Raw genomic sequence first — 23,200 nt, forward strand, 5'->3', positions numbered from 1 at the left:
AGTGCTGAGCCTGGCAGAGGCAGAGTCCCTGCCCCAGCACACAGCCCCTGGGGCACAGGGACTCTGCTCTGAAGGACAGCCCTGGGCACCCCTGGCTGCACACACACATTCACACCCCTGCAGCTGTCCCTGGGAGAAGGCAGCCGTTGTGCCCTGTCCCTCTGATGGGAGATTCCTGCCCTGGAGCATGTCCTTCTCCTCTGCTCTGGAAAAAAATGAGAGAATACTCCTGGAAGATCATATATGCTTTGGGATATTCCTGCTTTTGGATGTCCCTCCAGTAGAACCAGCTGCATTGCCCTGCATCCAGAGACTTACCATATCCAGGGCTGTGAAGATTTCTGCCTCACTGAGCTCTTGGCATCCTCCCACCCCAGGCTGCCTTTCATCTCTCTCTGCCTCGCTTCTCTCCCCTCAGCTTCTGCAGGCAGAGCCCTCACCCCTGCTGCGCTTGGCAGAGGAGCTGCTCCTGGGCAGAGCTGTCTCTCTGCAGTGCTGCCCTGTTAGCATCAGCTCCCTCCATCTCAGGAGCCCGGCCCAGCTCAGCAGCAGAGGCCCAGCCCAAGGCAGCACTTCCTCTGTCCCCTCGGGGCTCCCTCTAGCTGTCCCTGTGAAACAGGCTTAAGGAAACACTGATTATCTCTGCCTCAGCTGGGGAGTGAGGCTTCTTTCCAGCTGTGGCATTTCCCTGCTGAGAGATAGTTAAACACCAACTTTTCCTGGCCCATCATTAGACAGGACACACAGAAAGGGACAGTCAGGGATCCCTTTTACCCCTGCCGAGGAAGGGGGTTCAACTGACTCATACAAGTCATAGTTTACATCATTTGTAGTCCTGGGGCTGCAAGGGGCCTCAGCTCCCTCCCATGCACACCAGAAACCCACAGGAGTTGGGATTCCTCTTCTCTCTCTCTGATCATCAGGTCATCAAAGAGACATCTGGACACCTGCGTGTCAGCTACTTGTCACACCTCCCAGGGCAGTTAATGGCACTTAATTGAAACTCAAAATGGAATTCAAGGGCATTAGGATCAGCTGCTGCTGCTTCTTCAAGAATGGCTACAGAAATACTGAGAGATCACTGCTAAATTTAGTAAGAGTAGGTGTGGGTAGATCTGAAATATTTTACATCCCATTATCCTCAGTTTTCACCAGTGAGTTCTCCCAGACCTTTTTGCTTTGAGGCAGGACTCTGGAGGAGAACAACCAGCCATGGATGAAGATCAAGCCAGGGGTTACTTGAGCAAACAACACCCTTACTGGTCCATGGGCCTGGAGGGGCTACATCGAAGGGAGCTGAGAGAGTGTTTTTCACCACTGGTTCATTATAATTTGAGTAAAAAAGACAGTCAGATTCTGTGAAGTATCTTTTTAAATGCTGTTCATCAGCACTAATACTAAAAAGAGAGAATCATGAAGATCATCTAAGGTCCCTTTTTGATGTTGAGAAACCCAGGCAGGGAAGCACTAAACAGACCTCTGACCCACACACAGCACGCCATGCAGACCTCACCCATAGAAGACATTCCTCTGTTCTGATCAAGCTACTTGTCGTAGTTCAGCCCCGATCGGACCAGACTACGCAGTCTCTCTCTCACTCCCCCCACCTTCCAAGAGAACAGGGAGAGAAAATATAAGGAAAAACAGCTCGAGGTTTGAGATAAGGACAGGGAGAAATCCTTAAAGTTACTGTCACGGGCAAAACAGACTCGACTTGGGGAAAACTATTCATTTTTTACTACAAACAGCAGGATAATGAGACAGAGAACAAGATAACCTCCCCCCACCCCTCCCTCTTCCCGGGCTTAACATTATCTCTACCACCTTCCCCTCCTGAGTGGCACAGGGGGGAAGAGGGAATGGGGCTCGCGGTCAGTTCATCATACGTTGTTTCATGCCGCTGCTTCATGGTCGGGGGAAGAACTCCTCACATTCCTCCCCTGCTCCAGCGTGGGGTCCCACCCCTATGCCACAGTCCTTTGTGGAACTGCTCCGGCGTGGGTCGTCTCTTCCACGGAGTGCAGTCCCTTCAGAAAAGCTGTCCCAGCGGGCCCTCCATGGGCCACAGCTGCCTTCAGGCATCCACCTCCCCTGGTACGGGGTCCTTCACGGGCTCCAAGTGGATTTCTGCTCCTCTGTGGACCTCCATGGGCTGCAGGGGGACAACCTGCTCCACCATGGTCGTCACCACAGGCTGCAGGGGAATCTTGGCCAGTAGCCGCATTACTCCTCCCCCTCCTTCTGAACTGACCTTGGCGTCTGCAGCTGTTCCTCCCAACAGGCTGGTAGATGTCTCTCAGGATCTTTTTTACATCATCTTATTCACTTCTCATCTCCTTTCCACTTCTTGCACCCGGGCTGGACCGAGTCGGGCCCAGTCAGCTGCCTGGCAAGATGCCAGAGGGTGAGGCCTGCAAGGCCAATGAGGCCTGCGCCTCTTCCTCTGCGCCTCTGCCCCCGCTCAGCTTCTTCACATCTTCTCTTCTCTCTTTTTTTTTTTCTGTTTTCCCCTTCTTAAATACGTTATTGCAGAGGCGTTATCACGGAACATTCTGCTACCGATCGGCTTGGCCTTGGCCAGCAGCGGGTCCACCCTAGGCCCGGCCGACTCCACTAAAGAAAGGGGAGCGACTTCTACCTGTTTCCTACAGAAGCTACCACCTTAGGGCCCCCCTCACTAACAAAACCACAACACTACTGTAGGAACTTCTTACAAAAACCAAACTCTTTTCACCATCTCGACAGTCAGACAGAAGTGATGTTCTCATGAGAACACCTTCCTGCATTGTTGGATACAGGCAAGGCCACGCAGGAGGCGTAAGGGCCAGCGCTGAGGCGGAGCTGCCCACAGGCTCTGCTGTGACAATGAGCTGCTGAAGTTGTCCTGCAGCCAAAGGCTCTGCTCTGCACAGCACAGGCGTGAAGCCCAGGCTGCATGTGCAGCGCAGCACAGCTCCATGTACAACGGTCTGCTGGTCAGGGTCACTGCTCAGGTTTCCCTCTGAGAAGTCTGCACTCCACCCTGGTGCCACGGCTGAGCTGCCACTGCCCAATGTGCACAGCCAGGAGGAGATGGGTCACAGGCAGAAGGAGCTGGAGCCCCAGGGCTTGTTACACAACTGTAGTGGTTTAGGATTAAATGAGATGTGGTGGGACAGCTTGCTCGCATGGGGTTTTGCAATGCAGGAATAGAGGCTCTGCTGGAGAGACTGTCAGGGAGGACGAGCATGGAGGATGCCCTCTGTGTTGAAGGCTATGGTTTGTTGGTTCTCTTGCTATGGAGGTGAACAACCAGTTGTGGATGAGGATCAACTCAAGGGTTACTTGAGCAAACTCAACCACCATGACAGAAATGGAGATGGGTGTTTTGATCAGATCCCTGAACACAAGTATTGGGATGCCATTACATTTGAGACTCCATTTTTTGGTCCAGAGGACTATGATGCCCCTTGAGGTGTCCTGAAATATCTCCTGACCCATGTGGTGCTTTAGGCTGTGAAAAGAATCAAAACAACACCTCTGACTGCAGTAATATCTTCTTCAGTACTGACATACAGAGCAGACAGAGGGGTCTCAGACCTTCCAGACATTCTGCTGAAAAGTTAGGTCTTCAGAGCTCCAAAGCTAATGGTGGTGCACCAGTGTCCATCCCATTAATATTTGCCCTTCTTTGTGCTTTTCACCAGTTTGAGACATGTCCCTTGACATTTTTGGGCAGCAAAATAAACTCCTCTCACATAAAGTTCAAATAAGGATGAAAGAGAGCAGACAGGAATGAGGGGCAATATTGTCTGAGAGGCTGTCGTAGTTCAGACCCGATCGGGACCAGACTTCGCAGTCTCTCTCTCCCGTTCCCCCAACCCTCCAAGAGAACAGGAGGAGATGATATAAGAAAAACATCTCAAAGTTTGAGATCAGGACAGGGAGAAATCCTTAAAGTTACCGTTACGGGCAAAACAGACTTGACTTGGGGAAAAATACTCATTTATTTTCTAAAACTAGCAGGAGAATGAGACAGGGAACAAGATAATCTCCCCCCACCCCTCCCTCTTCCCGGGCTTAACATTATCTCTACCACCTTCCCCCCCGAGCGGCACAGAGGGGAAAAATGGAATGGGGGTTGCGGTCAGTTCAGCACACGTTGTTTCATGCTGCTGCGTCATCATCGGGGGAAGAACTCTTTGCATTCCTCCTCTGCTCCAGCGTGGGATCCCTCCCACGGGCCACAGTCCTTCGTGAAACTGCTCCAGCGTGGGTCATCTCTTCCACGGGGTGCAGTCCCTCTAGAACAGCTGTCCCAGCGGGCCCTCCACGGGCCACAGCCTCCTTCAGGCCTCCACCTGCTCCGGCGTGGGGTCCTCCACGGGCTGCAGGTGGATCTCTGCCCCTCCATGGACCTTCATGGGCTGCAGGGGGACAACCTGCTCCACCATGGTCGTCACCACAGGCTGCAGGGGAATCTTGGCCAGGAGCCACGTTACTCCTCCCCCTCCTTCTTCACTGACCTTGGCGTCTGCAGCTGTTCCTCACACCAGGCTGGCAGATGCCTCTCAGGATCTTTTTTACATCTTATTCACTTTTCATCTCCTCTCCACTTCTTGCAGCCAGGCTGGGCCGAGTTGGGCCCAGTCTGCTGCCCGGCGGGAGGCCAGAGGGTGAGGCTCGCGCCTCCCCCTCTCTGCCTCCGCTCAGCTGCTTCACATCTTCTCTCCTTTTTTTTTTTTTTCCTTTTTCCCCTACTTAAATACATTATCGCAGAGGCATTATCACGGGACATTCTGCTACCAATTGGCTTGGCCTTGGCCAGCAGCGGGTCCACCCTAGGCCCAGCCGAGTCCACTAAAGAAAGGGGAGTGACTTCTAGCAGTTTCCTACAGAAGCTGCCACATTAGGCCCCCCTCACTAACAAAACCAGAACAGAGGTGTTACCATTAAATTATAACACAGAGTGTGCAGTGAGAAGAAAAGCACTGTTCTAAAAACTCCATACCAGATGCTAAACTCTGTTACGTTACAGCTGCCCAGTCAAGTAAGAATGCATCACAGGAATAAAAGTAAAGAAATTATGTTTAGCATCATTAAGAAGGGAAAGAAATTGTAGAGCAAGTGAAAACAGAAATACGTCCATACGCGGCTGTTAAGCTCCCATCCAGCTGCTCGCTCACTCGTCTCTCCTGAGGGATGAGAAGATAATCAGAAAGGGCAAAATTAGAATAATTCCTGAGTCAAGATGAGGAAACTTGAATAGGCAAAGTAAAAGCTGTGCCCAGAAACAAAATAAACCAAGGAATTAATTCACAACTTCCCCTTGGCAGACAGGTGTTCAGGGAAGCAGGATTCCATCACAAGTCATGGTTACCTGGGAAGACAAATGCTGTAACTCCAAATGTCCCCCTCTTCCTTCTTCCTTCAGCTTGTATTGCTGAGCATGACATCACGTGGTACGGGATATCCCTGTGGTCAACTGGGGCCAGCTGTCCTGGTTGTGTCCCCTCCCAACTTCTTGCCCACCTCCAGCCTATTCATGGGCAGAGAAGTGTGAGGAATAGAAAAATTCTTGGCACTGTGCAAGCACTGCTCAGCAACAGCTAAAACACGGATCCATTATCAACGCTGCTGTGGTCACAGATCCAAAACTTCTAACTATGTGGACTGCTATGAAGATAATTAACTCAATCCCAGCCAGCCACGGTAGGCTGGATGTCTTGGAAGCCATAAGGATAATAAAAGTGAAGAACTTGTGAGGGGGAAAAGGAACCAGTAAATTAAAGGTGAGGCCAAAGATGTCATTGGGGCTGTTTGGGGTGGCTGTGATGCAGCCATTACTTGTTATGAATCACTTCCACAGTCAGTGGGAATCTGAGTGATTTCCCTAATGCTGAGGACGTGAAGGGGCAGCAACGAATGTGTCATTCAGGCTGCAAGGGAATTTGCAAGATATCTGTGGACTAAGAGCTTACTCAAAGCAGGATCGCACCAAGCTGCTCTTGGTTTTATCCAGATGTGTATGAGAAACTTCCAGGGATGGATGAAGCACACACTCTTGGGGAAATGGCTTCCCATGTCTCACTGTCCACGTGTTGCAACACTGTCTCCCTATATTGAGCCTGACCCTCTCTTCTTTTCCCTCCTTGCCTCCTGTGCTCCTGCCTTTCAGCAAAGTGTCTTCTTATAAACCTCACCGTAGGTAGTACAAGTCTGTTACATCCTTCCGACACAGCCCTCTGTTCTCTGCTGCTCTCTCCCACAAAGGGCAACTTTGCACACAAACATCAACCTCATCTTGGTAGGTCCAGAGTTGACACCAGGAGAAGGAAATGTCACTCAAGAGCAGTGCTGTTGTGCAGCAGGTCACCCTGGATCAGCCCAAGGCTCTGTGTTTCACGGGAGGGCCAGGGAGGACAGAGAGATATCAGTAAAGGAAGGAAGATGCTCAGGTGACAGCGAGGTGCAGTAGCAGGGTGGATGTGCACAGCCTGTAGGGAAGGAGGCAGAGGTGAGGCAATGCTGTAGGGCAGCCTGTGGTGGAGATGGCAGGGGGATGTGGAAAGACTGAAAGTCCTCTAGAAAGTTGAGCACTTTCTCCTGCTGGCAATGGCTGTTGTGTCTGCCACTGCTGGCTATGAGGAGACACCTTATCCTCAGAGCCTGGGAGGTGTCGTACAACAGTCCTGCCCTTGGCACCGCACATCCCCACATCACAGTGCCCCAGGAAGATCCTTGATCAACGAGTGAGGTACAGGATCTCCCTTCCCAGGGGCTGGGATTTGGGGCTGAACACTTTGACATAATCTGTCACTTTATGGTTCATTCAGCACCAGAGCCACCTCTACATTTCCTTTGCCTGTCATCTCTGCCTCCAGGTTTCTGCTCTCACCAGCCCCAGGGAGGCTTTGTCAGTAATGTCCCTCACTGGGACCCATTAAGGCTCCAAGAAACTTTGGAGTTTGCATCTGACTTTGACTTCTGGAGAGGTTTCATCAACTTCCTTACAGTGTCTGAGATTCATCAACTCATACCCAAACCCACCAGAGAGGTCGTTACAATGCCTTGGGCTGATCCTCTGCTGTTGAGCTGCTCTAGGCTCCTGGGACGCAGGGAGCTCATGGCAAGGAGGCAGAACAGCAGAGAGACAGCTCTGCCCAGGAGCAGCTGCTCTGCAAAGCGCAGCAGGGCTGAGGGCACTGCTGCAGGCACTGAGTGGGGACAGGCAGGGCAGAGAGAGGTTGAAGGCAGCCTGGGCTGAGAGCTCACTGGAGGAGAAACCTTCACAGCCCTCTACATGGTAAGTCTCTGGCTGCAGGGCAATGAACAGGAGCTTCCTGGAGGGGTCTTGTCCAGCTGCCATAGCCCCCAGAGATCTCTCTGCAGAGTAGAGGAGGAGGAGGAGAAGATGCTTCAGAGCAGGAATTCCCTGCTGCACTGCCAGAGGGACAGGGCACGATGGCTGCCTTCTCCCAGGGACGGCTGCAGGGGTGTCAATGTGTGTGTGCAGCCAGGGGTGCCCAGGGCTGTCCTTCAGAGGAGGGGCTGTGTGCTGGGGCAGGGACTCTGCCTCTGCCAGGCTCAGCACTCAGCCTGCCTGGGGAGCTCCCAACAGCACTGCAGGGAGAAGCTGTGGGTGGAAAAGGGACCCTTTGCATGGTCCCTGTGGTGTCGAGAGAGTTCTGTGTTGGTCCGGGCTGCTCACAGCTCCAGGTCACTACAGGACATTGCTAGAAGCAGCTTTCCAAGAAGCACGTCAAAGCAGGTGCCACCTGGAAGGAAAGGTGCTTCCTGAAGTCTGTGCTTTCAGTCCCTTGCTGTGTTTGTGGGGGAAAAGAGCAATGGAGCTGTCAGGGTGTCACAAGTGACTGACACTCCCACGACATTGGACTGAAAGGGCAGTGGGTCTGTGAGGAGGCTGATAACTTCCCTTCACCTCTTCCATTGCCTGCTGAGAGCCCCATCACCTGAGTGGTATCACCGTGGTTCATCTGAGCTGCTCCTTAGCCTCTGCCAACACAGAGATGCTCCTGGGCAGTGCCCTGCTGCCAGGAGGGGTCTGCAGGGCAGGCTGGAGCACACAGCGTGTGTAATGTGGTCTGTGGGCACTGACAGGTAGCAGACACGGAGACAGAGAAGCAGCTCCTGGCAGGGAACCATCCAGGCCCTGGAGCCACAGACTGGGAGGGAGAGAAAAGTGCTGACAGCAACGGCTGGGAGTGGGGATTTGGGCATCTCCCTGTCAGCCCTGCACTGAACATGCTTTTCCCCCCCGACAAGACTCTCCATCTCCTCTGACACCCATCAGAGCCTCTGCCCTCAGGGCCCTGGGATCCAGGGCAGGAACTTCCTCCTCTGCAGCCAGAGCTCCAGCACAGGAGACTCCCGAGTGCCCCTCTGTTCCGCCCTGGCCTTGCTGCCCTGGGCAGAAGAATTGGGGAGTTTCTCCTTCTTTCTCCACCTGCCCCTGCTGCTGCTGCTCTTGTTTTCGGGCTCTCTGGGGATGGGGGTTCAGCAGCAGCTCAGCCACTGACCCTGCAGGCCTTGCCGTGCAGATGTGTCCATGGGAGCAAGATGCCCAAGCCCTCTTCTGACCTGTGGGTCTCTGGGCAATGCAGTCCAGAGGGTGGGGATGAAGCTGGCTCTGTGTTAAAGACACCCCATCTTTAGGGCATTCAGACCCTCACAGCTCTTCCCTGGAGAGGGGAGTGTGGAGATCATCTGCATTTTGAAACTGGGTTCCTCTCTTCTCAGCAGCGTCCAGTTCCTTTCAGGGGAAGAGCTGAGTGTGCTCATCCTCTGGCTCAGAGAGCTGTGAGCCCAGGGCAGCTGACAGCAGGATGGATGCATGTTGGATACCTGGAGTACCAGGGGCACTTAGTGAACAATCCAGACCGAATGGAATTGTTATGTTTGTGAGCAGCAGGCCTCAAGGACATCACTGAAGCCGCTTGTGAGAAAGTACTGAAGCTGCCTGTAAGAAAGTACTGAAGCCACCTGTGAGAAAATAATGAGGCCGCCTGTGAGAAAGTAATGAAGGTTCCTGTGAGAAAGTAAACGAAGCAACCTTGAGAAGAAGGAAAACAGCTGGCATACGTGACTGGGGGCTGAACGTGAAGCAGGGTGCAGGTGGAGAGAGCCGTGCGCGTGAACATAGAGACTTAATGAATCGTATTTTAGCTAAGAGCGCGTGCATGATATAGTTAACCAATTAGTAGAGAGCTTGTGCATGATACGGAATTAGAAGGGCTATATTAACCGGGATGTATCAACAATAAATTGGCATTTGCTTGATCATATTGGTCGTCAGCAGTGTCCGTTACTTCCGCGTCAACAGATGCACATACTGTCTGTCCTCCCTGTGCACCAAGGCTCTGTCCCTTTGCCTCCCAGGGCTCTCAGGATGGCACCTGCAGTGTCGCAGAGATGCCAAGGATGTCTGCCTTCAGCAAACCCTCCTCAGGTGGGACAGGAGGCAGGAACAAAAGAAACATAACCAACTCCCCAGAGCTCTGCTCTGCGGTCGGTTGAGCAGGGAGGGACAGTGCTGAAATGTCATTGATTTCATGAGGGGATTTAAACAGAGATCACTCCTGGTTCCTTCCTGCCTGTTGGTGCACAGCAGCACTGACTCCTCAGGAGCCCACAGCAGAACCCTCTGCTCCCCATTGCACCCTCAGCCAGCAGAACCCAGACCTCAGCCAGGGAGCTGCATGAAGGTCTTTCTGGAAGGACAGAGTCTTTGGGGAGGGTGATGGTTCTATGAGAAATTGCCTTTTCTGACTTGGACAGGTCCCCAGTGCCCAGAGGAAGGAAATGTCCAACAGCAGCTCCATCACTGAGTTCCTCCTCCTAGCATTCACAGACACACGGGAGCTGCAGCTCTTGCACTTCTGGCTCTTCCTGGGCATCTACCTGGCTGCCCTCCTGGGAAACGGCCTCATCATCACTGCCATAGCCTGCGACCACCGCCTCCACACCCCCATGTACTTCTTCCTCCTCAGCATCTCTGTTCTTGACCTGGGCTGCATCTCCACCACTGTTCCCAAAGCCATGGCCAATTCCCTCTGGGACACCAGGGACATATCCTATGCAGGATGTATGGCACAGGTTTTTTTTTTTTTCTTTTTTATGTCAGCTGAGTACTATCTTCTCACATTCATGGCCTATGACTGCTACGCTGCCATCTGCAAACCCCTGCACTACGGGACCCTCCTGGGCAGCAGAGCTTGTGTCCACATGGCAGCAGCTGCCTGGGTCAGTGGGTTTCTCCATGCCCTGCTGCACACTGCCAATACATTTTCACTGCCACTCTGCCAGGGCAATGCTGTGGACCAGTTCTTCTGTGAAGTCCCTCAGATCCTCAAGCTCTCCTGCTCAGACTCCTACCTCAGGGAAGTTGGGCTTCTTGTCATTTGTGCCTGTTTTGGTTTTGGCTGTTTTGTTTTCATTGTGGTGTCCTATGTGCAGATCTTCAGGGCTGTGCTGAGGATCCCCTCTGAGCAGGGACGGCACAAAGCCTTTTCCACATGCCTCCCTCACCTGGCTGTGGTCTCCCTGCTTATCAGCACTGCCATGGTTGCCTACCTGAAGCCCCTCTCAATGTCTTCCCCATCTCTGGACCTGACGGTGACTGTTCTGTACTCACTGGTGCCTCCAGCAGTGAACCCCCTCATATACAGCATGAGGAACCAGGAGCTCAAGGATGCCTTATGAAAACTCACACAATGGACGTAGTTTCACTGACAACAACCTACCTCCCCTTCTCTGCATCTTTCTTAGAATTTATGTTAGGCCAGGAGGTTTTATTTTTCCTCTCTGATAATTCTAATTACATATAATTCCCTAGACTCTCTAGAGCCTCTTTTGAGTCCTGATTTGGTTGTGTCTGAGCCTTGCACCACACTCTGTCGAATGTGACCTCTCCAATAGCAACTTCTCAATAAAACGATATCGCCTGGGTGCAGTGACTGAAGGCTGGGTACTTCATAGAATCATAAAATCATAGAATGGTTAGGGTTGGAAGGGACCTTCAAAGGTCATCTAGTGCAACCCCCCTGCAAGGAGCAGTGACATCCCCAACTAGATCAGGTTGCTCAGAGCCTCATCCAGCCTGACCTTGAACGTTTCCAGGGATGGGGCCTCCACCACCTCTCTGGGCAACCTGTTCCAGTGTTCTATAACTCGCATTTTAAAAAATTTTTTCCTAATACCTAATCTAAATCTACCCCCCTCTATTTTAAAACCATTACTCCTCGTCCTATTGCAACAGGCCCTACTAAACAGCCTCTCCCCATCTTTCTTGTAGGCCCCCTTGAGGTACTGGAAGACCGCTATCAGATCTCCCTGGAGCCTCCTCTTCTGCAGGCTGAACAGCCCCAACTCTCTCAGCCTGTCCTCATAAGAGAGGTGCTCCAGCCCTTTTATCATCTTTGTGGCCCTCCTCTGGATCTTCTCCAACTGGCCCATGACCTTCTTGTGTTGGGGGCTCCAGAGCTGGACACAGTACTCCAGGTGGGGTCTCACCAGGGCAGAGCAGAAGGGTAGAATCACCTCCCTCAGCCTGCTGGCCACGCTTCTCTTGATGCAGCCCAGGATGCAGTTGGCCTTCTGGGCCACAAGGGCACATTGCCGGGTCATGTTGAGCTTCTCGTCCACCAGCACTCCCAAGTTCTTCTCCTTAGGGCTGGTCTTGATCCATTCTCCGCCCAGCCTGGATTTGTGCCTGGGATTGCCATGACCCAGGTGCAGGACCTTGCACTTCGCCTGGATGAACTTCATGAGGTTGGCACGAGCCCACCTCTCCAGCCTGTCAAGGTCCCTCTGGATGGCTTCCCTCCCTTCCAGCGTGTCAACGGCACCACACAACTTGTTGTCGTCGGCGAACTTGCTGAGGGTGCACTCCGTCCCACTGTCCATGTCACCGACAAAGATGTTGAACAGGGCCGGGCCAAACACGGACTCCTGAGGGATGCCACTCGTGACCGGTCTCCACATGGACATTGAGCTGTTGTCCACAACTCTCTGTGTGTGGTTGAGCAGCCAATTCCTTATCCACCGAGTGGTCTGTCCATCAAACCCATATCTCTCTAGCTTAGAGAGAAGGATGTCGATCAGGACAGTGTCAGAAGCTTTGCACAAGTCCAGGTAGATTATATCCATTGCTCATCCCTTGTCCACCAATGCTGACACCCTGTCATAGAAGGCCAGCAAATTGGTCAGGCACGATCTGCCCTTGGTGAAGTCATGTTGGCTGTCACCAACCACCTCCTTGCTCTCCATGTGCCTTAGCATGGTTTCCAGGAGAATCTGCTCCATGACCTTGCCAGGCACAGAGGTGAGGCTGACCGGCCTGTAGTTGCCCTGCATCCATCTCCTGTACACTTCCTTTTTGCTGTCGAGCTTTCACATGAGTTTCCTGCTTCCTCAAGCTTCTCTCCTGAATATCTCTTCTTGTTTTCCCTACTGTTGGTGCAGAGGGTCTTGGACTTGAAAAGCGCTGTCCTTGAAGACCAGCTCTACTGAGCTCTGCTGCCCTTCTGTGCTGCTCACATGGGCTCCCTCACTAAAATCAAAAGACTAGGCCAAAGCCTCCTCCTCGGAGGTCCAGCATCTGCACTTTTCTATTTTCCTTCCTCATTCTCCTTGGGAGGTGACACCTTGATCATGACAACTAAGGCTGACTCTGGCTTTCACATACATAGCCCTACCTTCCTTCTTGATGAGTAGAGATGCAAATGAGTTTCACCATTGTTGGCCAATCTGACATCCGATCTACAGAGACCTGTTTCCCAAACTGTCCCAAGACACTCCAGAAACCTCCAGAATTTTTTGCATGCTGATTTGCTCCCCTTTCAGGTACTCCCGGGGTCATTGGTCATGAAAATCTCCATGAGGACTTGAATGGATTCTTTGTCTCCCACAGCAGTGTGCTCCTCAGCCTGAGGACATTGGTGCATGTTTGGCCTGGAGCTGAAGCGGACCACAGCAAGGAAGAGAGGATTTTGAAAGCGGTTTTGGGTGAGGACATCCTGTGATACATGAACATCATGAAACCTGTTGGATTAATCCATGATGGTATCATCTATGAGAAGGTCAAAGGATGGGGAAGAGAACAACCAGGAGGGTTTGAGAGTGACGGAACACTTGCAGAGACCTCCGTGGGAGATGTTTTGTGTTCATGTGCTGTCATTCGTCTAGTGGATGGAGAAGGGACAGACCTTGTGTCTCTGCAGCGGTGGGATTCAGTCACTGGCCAAAGGCACTGAATTGGTCTGAGATGGCCTGGCTGGTGCCCGTCACACCACTGCTCTGAAGGGGGCTGGGGTTCCTGCACAGGGCCGCTGCTGTCTGTGCCAGCTGCATGCAGCTGTGCTGCAGAGCCCTGGCGTCTCGCGTAGCACTACAAGCCCATGCTTGGCCATCAAACCCACATTCAACTGCCCTGATTGAGGTCAGGCAGAGGAAGGACGTGTGTGGGACAAGTGCCGTTCTACCCAAAGGACAGGTGGAAAATACAGCTGATGGTGAAGAGAAAGGGAAAATGTGCTCTCCCTGTTCTATTGCACATGCTCAGCTGAACACCTCTGCCCTCTGTCCTGAACATCGTGACTAGGGAAAAGTTCGCTTGTCTTGCTTGTGGGCTTCTGCTGTCCTTTCACCTCCTCAAAGGGATTCCCCACCAGCCTCCAAGAGACACCTTCAGGTGCTGGCCTGTCTCTCAGCACTGCCTCATTACAGCCTACAGCGAGCTCCATGTATCTTGGTCCACCTCTGACACCTCAGATATCACCAGGTGTCTTTGTCTGAACAGCTCCCTCCTGACCTCCATCTCCATTAATTACCATGGGAGCTGAAACAACGGTGTTTTGTGCAGATCTGAGCTGAGGCAAGAGGAATCCTACCTGGTGTGGGTTTGTGGCAGTCATGGGAGGGAACTGGGTCCTGTTCTGTCCGAGGACTGAAAAGCCAAGAGAGTATATCTCGATTTATTCAACTGAATCTCTCCCCTCAGAAGGGGTAAACGAAATTCATGTCAGCCGCTCTCTGCGTGTCCTGCCTAAAACTGAGATGTGAAAAGGTAATTCTTGAACCTAGATCTGAGTATGGTAAGAGAAAGTACACTGCTGGAGAGAAGTGTCTCTGCCCAGGTGAGGGAGAGACCATCAGTGATGGCTTCAGGCTGTTTCCCAGCAGGTTCCCCTGCAGACCCAGGGACAGCTGGAGGGAGCCCAGAGGGGACAGAGAAAGTGCTGCCTTGGGCTGGGCCTCTGCTGCTGAGCTGGGCTGGGCTCCTGGGATGGAGGGAGCTGATGGTAACAGGGCAGCACTGCAGAGAGACAGCTCTGCCCAGGAGCAGCTCCTCTGCCAAGCGCAGCAGGCTGAGGGCTCTGCCTGCAGGAGCTGAGGGGAGAGGAGCGAGGCAGAGAGCGGTGAAAGGCAGCCTGGGGTGGGAGGAGAGAGGAGAGCTCACTTGGTATAAAATCTTCACAGCACTTTACAGGGTAATTCTCTGGCTCCAGGGCAACGCATCTGTGGTTCCTCCTAAAGCTGGCACATCCCACAGCCTGTGGGATCTGTCAGGAGGACTCTCACTGTTTCCCCAGTGTAGAGAAAAAGGACGTTCTTTGGAGCACAGCTTCTCTGCTGCACCGTCAGAGGGACAGAGCATGTCGGCTGTCCTTCAGAACAGGGCCCCTGCAACCCAGGGTGCTGTGTGCCATGGCAGGGATTTTTATCTTGCCAGGGTCGACATTCATCTATCCCAATGTTGTGGTTCAGCCCCGACCGGGACCAGGCTACGCAGTCTCTCTCTCACTCCTCCCACCCTCTGAGAGAATAGGGAGAGATGACATAAAGGAAAACAGTGCAATGTTTGAGATAAGGACAGGCAGAAAATCCTTAAAGTTACCGTTATGGGCAAAACAGACTCGACTTGGGCAAAAATTATTCATTTTTTACTACAAACAGCAGGAGAATGAGACAGAGAACAAGATAACCTCCCTCCACACCTCCCTCTTCCCAAGCTTAACATTATCTCTACCAACTTCCCCCCCGAGTGGCACAGGGGGGAAGAGGGAATGGGGGTTGTGGTCAGTTCATAAGCGTTGTTTCATGCCGCTGCTTCATGGTCAGGGGGAAGAACTCATCACATTCCTCCCCTGCTCCAGCGTGGGGTCCCACCCATACCCCACAGTCCTTCCTGAAACTGCTCCGGCATGGGTCATCTCTTCCACAGAGTGCAGTCTCTCCAGAATGGCTGCCCCAGTGGGCCCTCCATGGGCCACAGCAACCTTCAGGCATCCACCTCCCCCGATGTGGGGTCCTTCACGGGCTCCAAGTGGATCTCTGCTCCTCCGTGGACCTCCATGGGCTGCAGGGGGACATCCTGCTCCACCATGGTCGTCACCACAGGCTGCAGGGGAATCTTGGCCAGGAACCGCATTACTTCTCCCCCTCCTTCTTCACTGACCTTGGCGTCTGCAGCTGTTGCTCGCACAAGAAATTCTTCACAACAGGCTGGCAGACGCCTCTCAGAATCTCTTCACATCATCCATCTCATCTCCTCTCCACTTCTTGCAGCCGGGCTGGGCTGAGTCGGGCCCGGTCGGCCGCCCGGCGAGAGGCCAGAGGGTGAGGCCTGCAAGGCCGATGAGGCCCGCGCCTCCCCCTCTGCGCCTCTGCCCCCGCTCAGCTTCTTCACATATTCTCTTCTCTCTTTTTTTTTTCTGTTTTCCCCTTCTTAAATACGTTATCGCAGAGGCGTTATCACGGAACATTCTGCTACCGATCGGCTCGGCCTTGGCCAGCAGCGGGTCCGCCCTAGGCCTGGCCGAGTCCACTGAACAAAGGGGAGCGACTTGTAGCAGTTTCCTACAGAAGCTACCACCTTAGGCCCTCCCTCACTAAACAAAACCACAACACCCAGGGAGCTCTGAACAGTGCTGTGAGGAGAAGTTGTGGGCAGAAAAACAACTCCTGGCAGGAGAGGGTTCTTTTGCTGTCAAGAGGTTGCTGCGTTGGTCAAAGCTCCTCACAGCTCCAGTTCACCCCAGGACATTTCTGAGGGGGCTTTTCAAGTGTAAGGTCAGGGCAGAATTACTACAAATCTAAGGATCGCCCAAAGTTTGTGGATTTAGTTTCTTATTTCAGGGGGTGGAGAGGTGAAAAAAAAAATAAATGGAAAAAGAAGCTGTCAAGTTCGAAGAACTTACTAAGACTCCTGAGCTGTAACTGTGAGTGGTCAGTTGGTCTGCTAAGAGCCTCCTGAAGTGCCTTCAGCCACTCCTCTGCCCAGGGACAGCACCAGCATCACCCTTGCTGCACCCAGCAGGGTTGTCCTGCCCTGGCCTTTGGAACCTCCAAACAGGAACAGGCACCCAGCCAGTGCCCTGCAAACAGGAAGGTGTGTGCAGGGCCAGGGTGAGTGCACAAGAGGCTGGGATGAGGTCTGTGAGTGCTGACAGGGAAAAGAGATGGCACAGGAAAACAGCTGCCAGGAGGAAAATCCCCAGGCAGCAGGTTTACAGTCAAGTAATGAAGGGACACAGAAACCAGACATGTTGTGGGAGGGAGAATTCAGAAATCTCTGTAGCATCCCCTCCAGGGCAGACCCCTTCCTCTGAGCAAGCCCCCTGGCCTCCTCTCCCACCCACCCAAGCCTCTGCCCTCAGGGCTGTGGGGTCCCAGCCATGAACCCCCTCCTCTGCAGCCAGAGCTCCAGCAGAGCCGTGCTGCAGCTCTCCAGCCACGTGCCCACGGCCCTCTGCAGAGCACAGGGGCTGAGAGCAGCTGCCCGGCAATGGTGGTGTCGGGGAGGGGGCACGCACAGCTGGGGGAGGGGGACGCTGTCCCCAGTGCCCGCCTGCCTCTGCCCTGTCCTCTCTCAGCCGCACCCTGGCTGTATTTGCCCTTGTGCCTCCACCTCTCTGTGGTGTTGCTGCTGGGATCTTGTTCTTGCTGTCAGGCTGTCTGGGGAGGGGAGTTCCAGCTGCAGAGTCACCCCCTGATCTTGTGGGTCCTTTCCTGCAGCTGTGTCCATGGGAACAAGTGTTCCAGCTTTCACCTGTGGGGCTGTGGGCACTGCAGGCTGTGGGGCTGGGGCATCAGCTGCTTTTCCCTCAGTGAGATACCATCATGAAACACTTACTGTAACTTCTTCTAGTATCCTTCCAAGCTGTGAGTTTCCTTTCAGGATGAAAACATCTCTCATAGCATCTTTGTGTTACCTGCACACCCCATGGTTCAGCACAGAGATGCTATGGCCAAAAACCCTGCTGTTGGGTTGGTGAAATAATAGAATCATAGAATAATAGAATGGTTAGGGTTGGAAGGGACCTTCAAAGGTCATCTAGTGCAACCCCCCTGCAAGGAGCAGGGACATCCCCAACTAGATCAGGTTGCTCAGAGCCTCATCCAGCCTGGCCTTGAACGTTTCCAGGGATGGGGCCTCCACCACCTCTCTGGGCAACCTGTTCCAATGTTCTATAACTCGCATTTTAAAAAATTTTTTCCTAATATCCAATTGAAATCTACCCCCCACTATTTTAAAACCATTACTCCTTGTCTTATTGCAACAGGCCCTACTAAACAGCCTCTCCCCATCTTTCTTGTAGGCCCCCTTGAGGTACTGGAAGACGGCTATCAGGTCTCCCCGAAGCCTCCTCTTCTGCAGGCTGAACAGCCCCAACTCTCTCAGCCTGTCCTCATAAGAGAGGTGCTCCAGCCCTTTTATCATCTTTGTGGCCCTCCTCTGGACCTTCTCCAACTGGTCCATGTCCTTCTTTTGTTGGGGGCTTCAGAATAAGATACAAGTGCTGTGGGCTAGAAGCGAGGTGCTGAGAGCTTGGGAAAGGGTGAGACATTTAGTGGTCTGCAGTGAATCCTTGTTCTTTCAGCAGTGCTTGCTCGCTTTTTTGAAAACATAGCAGTACGATTGCTTTTAATCTCAGAATGCTGCAAGCCCAGAGCCCCTGGCACTGAGGGACAGACCAGCTCCCCTCATTCTGCGCTAAGCCACAACAATTCTCTTCTCATACAAGACTCACTCAGTTCTCCCTGAGAGCAGCAGAAATGCTGGGGGTTACTGGCATATCAAAATAATTTCCTATTAATATGGAAAAAATAAAAAAAAAAACAAACCCCAAAAGACCTACACGTTCAATCTGCATTCTACCATTCTCCTTCTTTAGAAAAGGAGGTGCAGATGCTGACAAGCCCTTCTGCATTATGACGTTCTCACAGTGTTGAACACCAGAGCTGGACCCTGCTTCCCCCGTTCCCATGTACTCCCTGCTGCAGAGCAGGGCTGACACCTGGGCAGGCAGCAGGTGGAGGCCCAGCTCCTCATGGCAAATTCAGCCAGCACCAAACCATAGCTTCAGCCATGGAGGAGAAGGAAGGTCTTCAGAAATGGAAGGAAAAAAAAAAAAAAAAGGACAAGATGTTTAGGAAGGGAAGAGTCTGTACGAAACTTTTTGATTTGGCTCAGAAAAGTCTCTCAAGGTTTTCAATGACTTTTTGTCCTTTCAGGTGTTCCCATGTGCAGAAGCAGCAGATATCCAACAGCAGCTCCATCATTGAGTTCCTCCTCCTGGCATTCGCAGACACACGGGAGCTGCAGCTCTTGCACTTCTGGCTCTTCCTGGGCATCTACCTGGCTGCCCTCCTGGGAAACGGCCTCATCATCACTGCCATAGCCTGCGACCACCACCTCCACACCCCCATGTACTTTTTCCTCCTCAACCTCTCCCTGCTCGACCTGGGCTGCATCTCTGTCACTGTTCCCAAATCCATGGCCAATTCCCTCTGGGACAGCAGGAACATCTCCTACTCAGGATGTGTGGCACAGGTCTTTTCCTTTATGATGTCAGCAGAGTACTGGCTACTCACCATCATGGCCTATGACTGCTACATTGCCATCTGCAAACCCCTGCACTACGGGACCCTCCTGGGCAGCAGAGCTTGTGTCCACATGGCAGCAGCTGCCTGGAGCAGTGGGTTTCTCCATGCCCTGCTGCACACTGCCAATACATTTTCACTGCCACTCTGCCAGGGCAATGCTGTGGACCAGTTCTTCTGTGAAATCCCCCAGATCCTCAAGCTCTCCTGCTCAGACTCCTACCTCAGGGAAGATGGGCTTGTTGTGCTTAGTGCTTGTTTTGGTTTTGGCTGTTTTGTTTTCATTGTGGTGTCCAATGTGCAGATCTTCAGGGCTGTGCTGAGGATCCCCTCTGCACAGGGATGGCAGAAAACCTTTTCCATGTGCCTCCCTCACCTGGCTGTGGTCTCCTTGTTTATCAGCACTGGCACATTTGCCTACCTAGAGCCCCCCTCCATCTCCTCCTCATTGTTGGATCTGGTGGTGTCATTTCTGTACTCTGTGGTGCCTCCAGCAGTGAACCCCCGCATGAGGAACCAGGAGCTGAAAGACACAGTGCAGAACCTGATTCAATCAGCTCTTTCTCAGAAGCATTGAGCTGCACATGTCTCTACAGAAGTCATTGCAAATACACCTTGGCGTTCTTCTGTGCTTTGGGTATTCTATCTATGCTAAGCATGTTTGTCCATGCCTACATGCACTCCACTTCACCAGAGGCATGGACCCAGCCTGTCTGACCCAGAGGTCTGTTCGCATGTGTCTGACACAATGGTACTGTTAGCCTCCCGTGTTGTATCACTGTAATAAAAGAGAGTTCCTACAATATCAGTGTCTGGAGGTTGGGCTCTTCTTCTTCTAAAGGTGAGGTCAGGCTGAAGGAAATGCCCCCACAGTGCCGTGCTGCTGTGCCGGGGTTCTCCATGGGATGAGGGGAGGAGGGCGTGGGGCAACATGTTCGAGAATGGACCTGGGCTGAGCCTTAACATGTGGATTCCTGGTTACCCTGGAGACAGTGATCAACAGGGGTCTGCCTCGGACTGTCACCCCATGGCGTTGTCACCACAGCCCCCTCACTCTGCAGAGCAGGGCCAGCAGCTCAGGGCCATGTGGAGAGCACAGGGAGGGGTCAGGAGCAGCAAGTCAGGTCAGCATGGACACACTGCTTTGGTGAAACGCTCTCTGGGGGCAAGGACACCCCTGGGGAAGAGCAAAGGAGCAACTCTGTGCTTCCAGGAGGGATCAATGACCAAGAGAAACCTATTTTTGAATGCACCAGCTTGGGGCAGCTTTCTCTATTGCTGTGGAGCCATAGCAGCCTGAGGAGCCCCTGGGCCAGGAGTCTTTTCCTGGGAGAGGGGCTGGCACAGAGGGGCTTGCTGGCAGTGGACAAGAAGGATGTCTTGGAGACAGGCACAAGGGACACATGGAGACACTGTCCTCTGTCTCTTCATGCCATGGGTTGCCTTCAGCCCTGAGACACCTCTGTTTTCTTCCTTCACTCTCCATGCTTGGATGGACCTCAGGAAACATCCATGAGCATGGAAGAAGCACAAACCTCCTGGGCTGAGTTCCCATCACTGCAGGGGAAGAAAAAAGATTGTGAGACACGTGGGAGTGCAGGGGTGCAGTGGTGTGTGTGTGGCAGTGTGTGTGTAAAAGAGAGGAAGAAGATGTGAAATGGCGAGGGGTGGGAGTGTGTCATGCTCAAGTGAAATATGTTCAGTTTTGATGTTGAGGCAGCAGAAGGATGTGGATGAGTAGTTCAGGGCTGAGACATGAAGCTAAAAAGAGGAGTGAAGGAAGTCAGGGGCTGGCACCTTTAGTACCTGACGAGCATTAGCAGGGCTTTGGAAGAAGCTGCACAGGTGATGCGGAACTCACAGCCATTGTGCTTCAGTAAAACTTGGGACAGCATGGGGTCAGAGTGAGGTGGGGAAGCAGGGGTGGAGATGGTCTCTTTGTTGAGACTCGAACCCCCCAACAGAACTGAAATCCTTTTCCTTTTTACTGTGGCTACTGTGTCTTCCAGTGAGACCCCTAGGAGTACACCAGTTCCTTACAGCCACAAGGCTTTTTTCCCATTCCCCACTCTCCATAGAGGCTGGGAGGTGTCCTACTGCTCTCCTGCACTCAGCATCACACACCCTCACATCTCAGTGCTCCCAGGAATGGCCCTCAGCATCCCATGAGGGAAAGGATGCCCCTGCCCAGGGTATGGGGTCACTACTAGATCATTCTGCTCAATGGAACATGTCAAGGGCTTTCAAGAGTTGCCTTAACACTGGATTTTCAACCTGTAAGCAGTGCCTGTGACTTCCTACTTCACCAGCTCGCAGGGATAGCAACCTTCCCTCCTCATTCCTCCATGGTCTCTTCAGAGATGGCCATCAGTTGGGCCCACTGACATCCCCAGAGACTTGGAGGTTTGCTGCTGACTTTGACTGCTCTAGAGGCCCCTTGAATCCACTTTCCGTACCTGCAGTTCAGGAACTTGGCACCAGAGGGCTCATTAACATGCAAAATGCCCTAACAAGCCAAGTCTCTGGGCATAATTCAATTCCTCCGTTCTTAGGTGGCTAATTTGAGAGGCTACAGGAGTGTAGTCAAAGTACAAAGTTCTCAATGATCAATGTCAGTAAGAAACTATTTGTTCTTTATGCACCACGCCATTTTTTCTGCTTATGCATTAAGTGCCATCAGCAAACTCCTGTTGATACTGATCTTGAGTTCTGATTGAATCGGAATATGTAGAGAAGTCAAGACCCTGTATGTCAGACACTCTATGGGCAGTCGTGATCCCTGTGTACAACCTCACATGTCTCTCCTCAGCCACCTGGGACTGACAGCGCCTCTGTTCAGATCAGAGCTTTCTCCACTCCAGCCTGTAGCTGCCTGATTTCGCCCATTGACACCAGTTTCCACTTGTTTTACTTGGGGAATGACGCGCACCTGGATACAGAATGATGTTTCTTAATTATAAAAAAAAACGAAACTAAATGAATTTCTAGTTCAATTTGAAAAAAAAATGCACTCCTCTGCTCTATATTAAGCCCACCTTACCTGCTCTGAAGTTCACTTTCCACAGTGCATGGCCTTAGACCAAAGGAAAATACATTTTGTGTCAAGCACAGAGCCCAGGAGCCCCCAAAGCACTCCCTGCCCTGGACGCTGTTTGTCCATATTTGCTCACAGTATGTCACACTCTGAAGCCATGAGCGCCTTCGATTCACAGAGGGAAGCAAAGAGACAAAGTCAGTGAAAAGCTCTTTTTTGAACAGCCTGCGCTAATAGCAGGGCTATAGAAATGTCTTCAGGCAGGCTCTGCAGCATCGAGACCCACTCATTTCTCATTCTCCTCCAACACTGGACAGCTCGGGTGCAATTGTCCAGACTTTCCCTTCTCCTCAAGGGAGAGAAATGAGTTGTCTCAACTGAGATGCTTTGGCCTACCCTGCCTGTCCACCATCTCCTGCTCCAGAAATGCTCCCATCAGCCCTGGGTCACATTTCCCAGTCCCATGTGGGAGCTTCAGGCACCCCTGGTGTTCTCATTTTATTTATTAAGGGGGGACTATGGTGGTAGCTTCTGTAGGAAACTGCTAGAAGTTGTTTCCCCTTTGTTCAGTGGACTTGGCGGGGCCTAGAGCTGAGTGGCCAAGGCAGCAGAATGTTCTGTGATAACGCCTCTGCAATAATGTATTTAAGACAGGGAAAGAAAAAAAAAAAAAAAAGGAGAGAGGATGTGAAGAAGCTGAAGCAGGGGCAAAGAGGGGGAGGCACGAGCCTTGTGGGCCTTGCAGGCCTCACCCTCTGGCCTCCCGCCGGGCTGCCGACTGGGCCCGACTCGGCCCGGCCCAGCTGAAAGAAGAGGAGAGGAGATGAGATGTGAAGAAATCCTGAGAGGTGTCTGCCTTCCTGCTGTGAAGATTTTTTCTTGTGAGCGGAACAGCTGCAGACGCCAAGGTCAGTAAAGAAGGAAAATGAGCAGTAATGCAGCTCCTGGGCAGAATTCCCTTGCAGCCCATGGTGATGGCCATGGTGGAGCAGGTTGTCCCCCTGCAGCCCATGGAGGCCCCCAAGCCAGAGGAGGTGGATGCCTGAAGGAGGCTGTGGCCCATGGAGGGCCCGCTGGGACAGCTGTTCTGGAGGAACTGCACTCCATGGAAGAGATGACCCATGCCAGAGCAGTTTCAGGAAGGACTGCAGCCCATGGGAGGGACCCCACGCTGGAGCAGGGGAGGAATGTGAGGAGTTCTTTCCCCAACCATGAAGCCGTGGTGTAAAACAACGTCTGATGGACTGACCGCAACCCCCATTCCCTCTTCCCCCCTGTGCC

At 52.6% G+C, this 23,200-nt stretch overlaps 1 protein-coding gene and 1 long non-coding RNA gene across 2 annotated transcripts in view; both read left to right on the forward strand.

Annotated features, from left to right (window-relative positions):
• LOC147596505 (uncharacterized) overlaps nt 1–23,200 on the forward strand; it is a 114,771-nt gene that overhangs the window by 78,906 nt on the left and 12,665 nt on the right. The window lies entirely within an intron of this gene.
• LOC147596512 (olfactory receptor 14A16-like) lies at nt 9,802–10,701 on the forward strand. The gene has a single exon (XM_086770949.1). The coding sequence runs from the start codon at nt 9,802–9,804 to the stop codon at nt 10,699–10,701; it is 900 nt and encodes a 299-aa protein (XP_086627075.1).

This window comes from Chlamydotis macqueenii, chromosome Z (genome assembly GCF_036417535.1).
Source record: "Chlamydotis macqueenii isolate bChlMac1 chromosome Z, bChlMac1.mat, whole genome shotgun sequence".
Lineage (NCBI taxonomy): Eukaryota > Metazoa > Chordata > Aves > Otidiformes > Otididae > Chlamydotis > Chlamydotis macqueenii.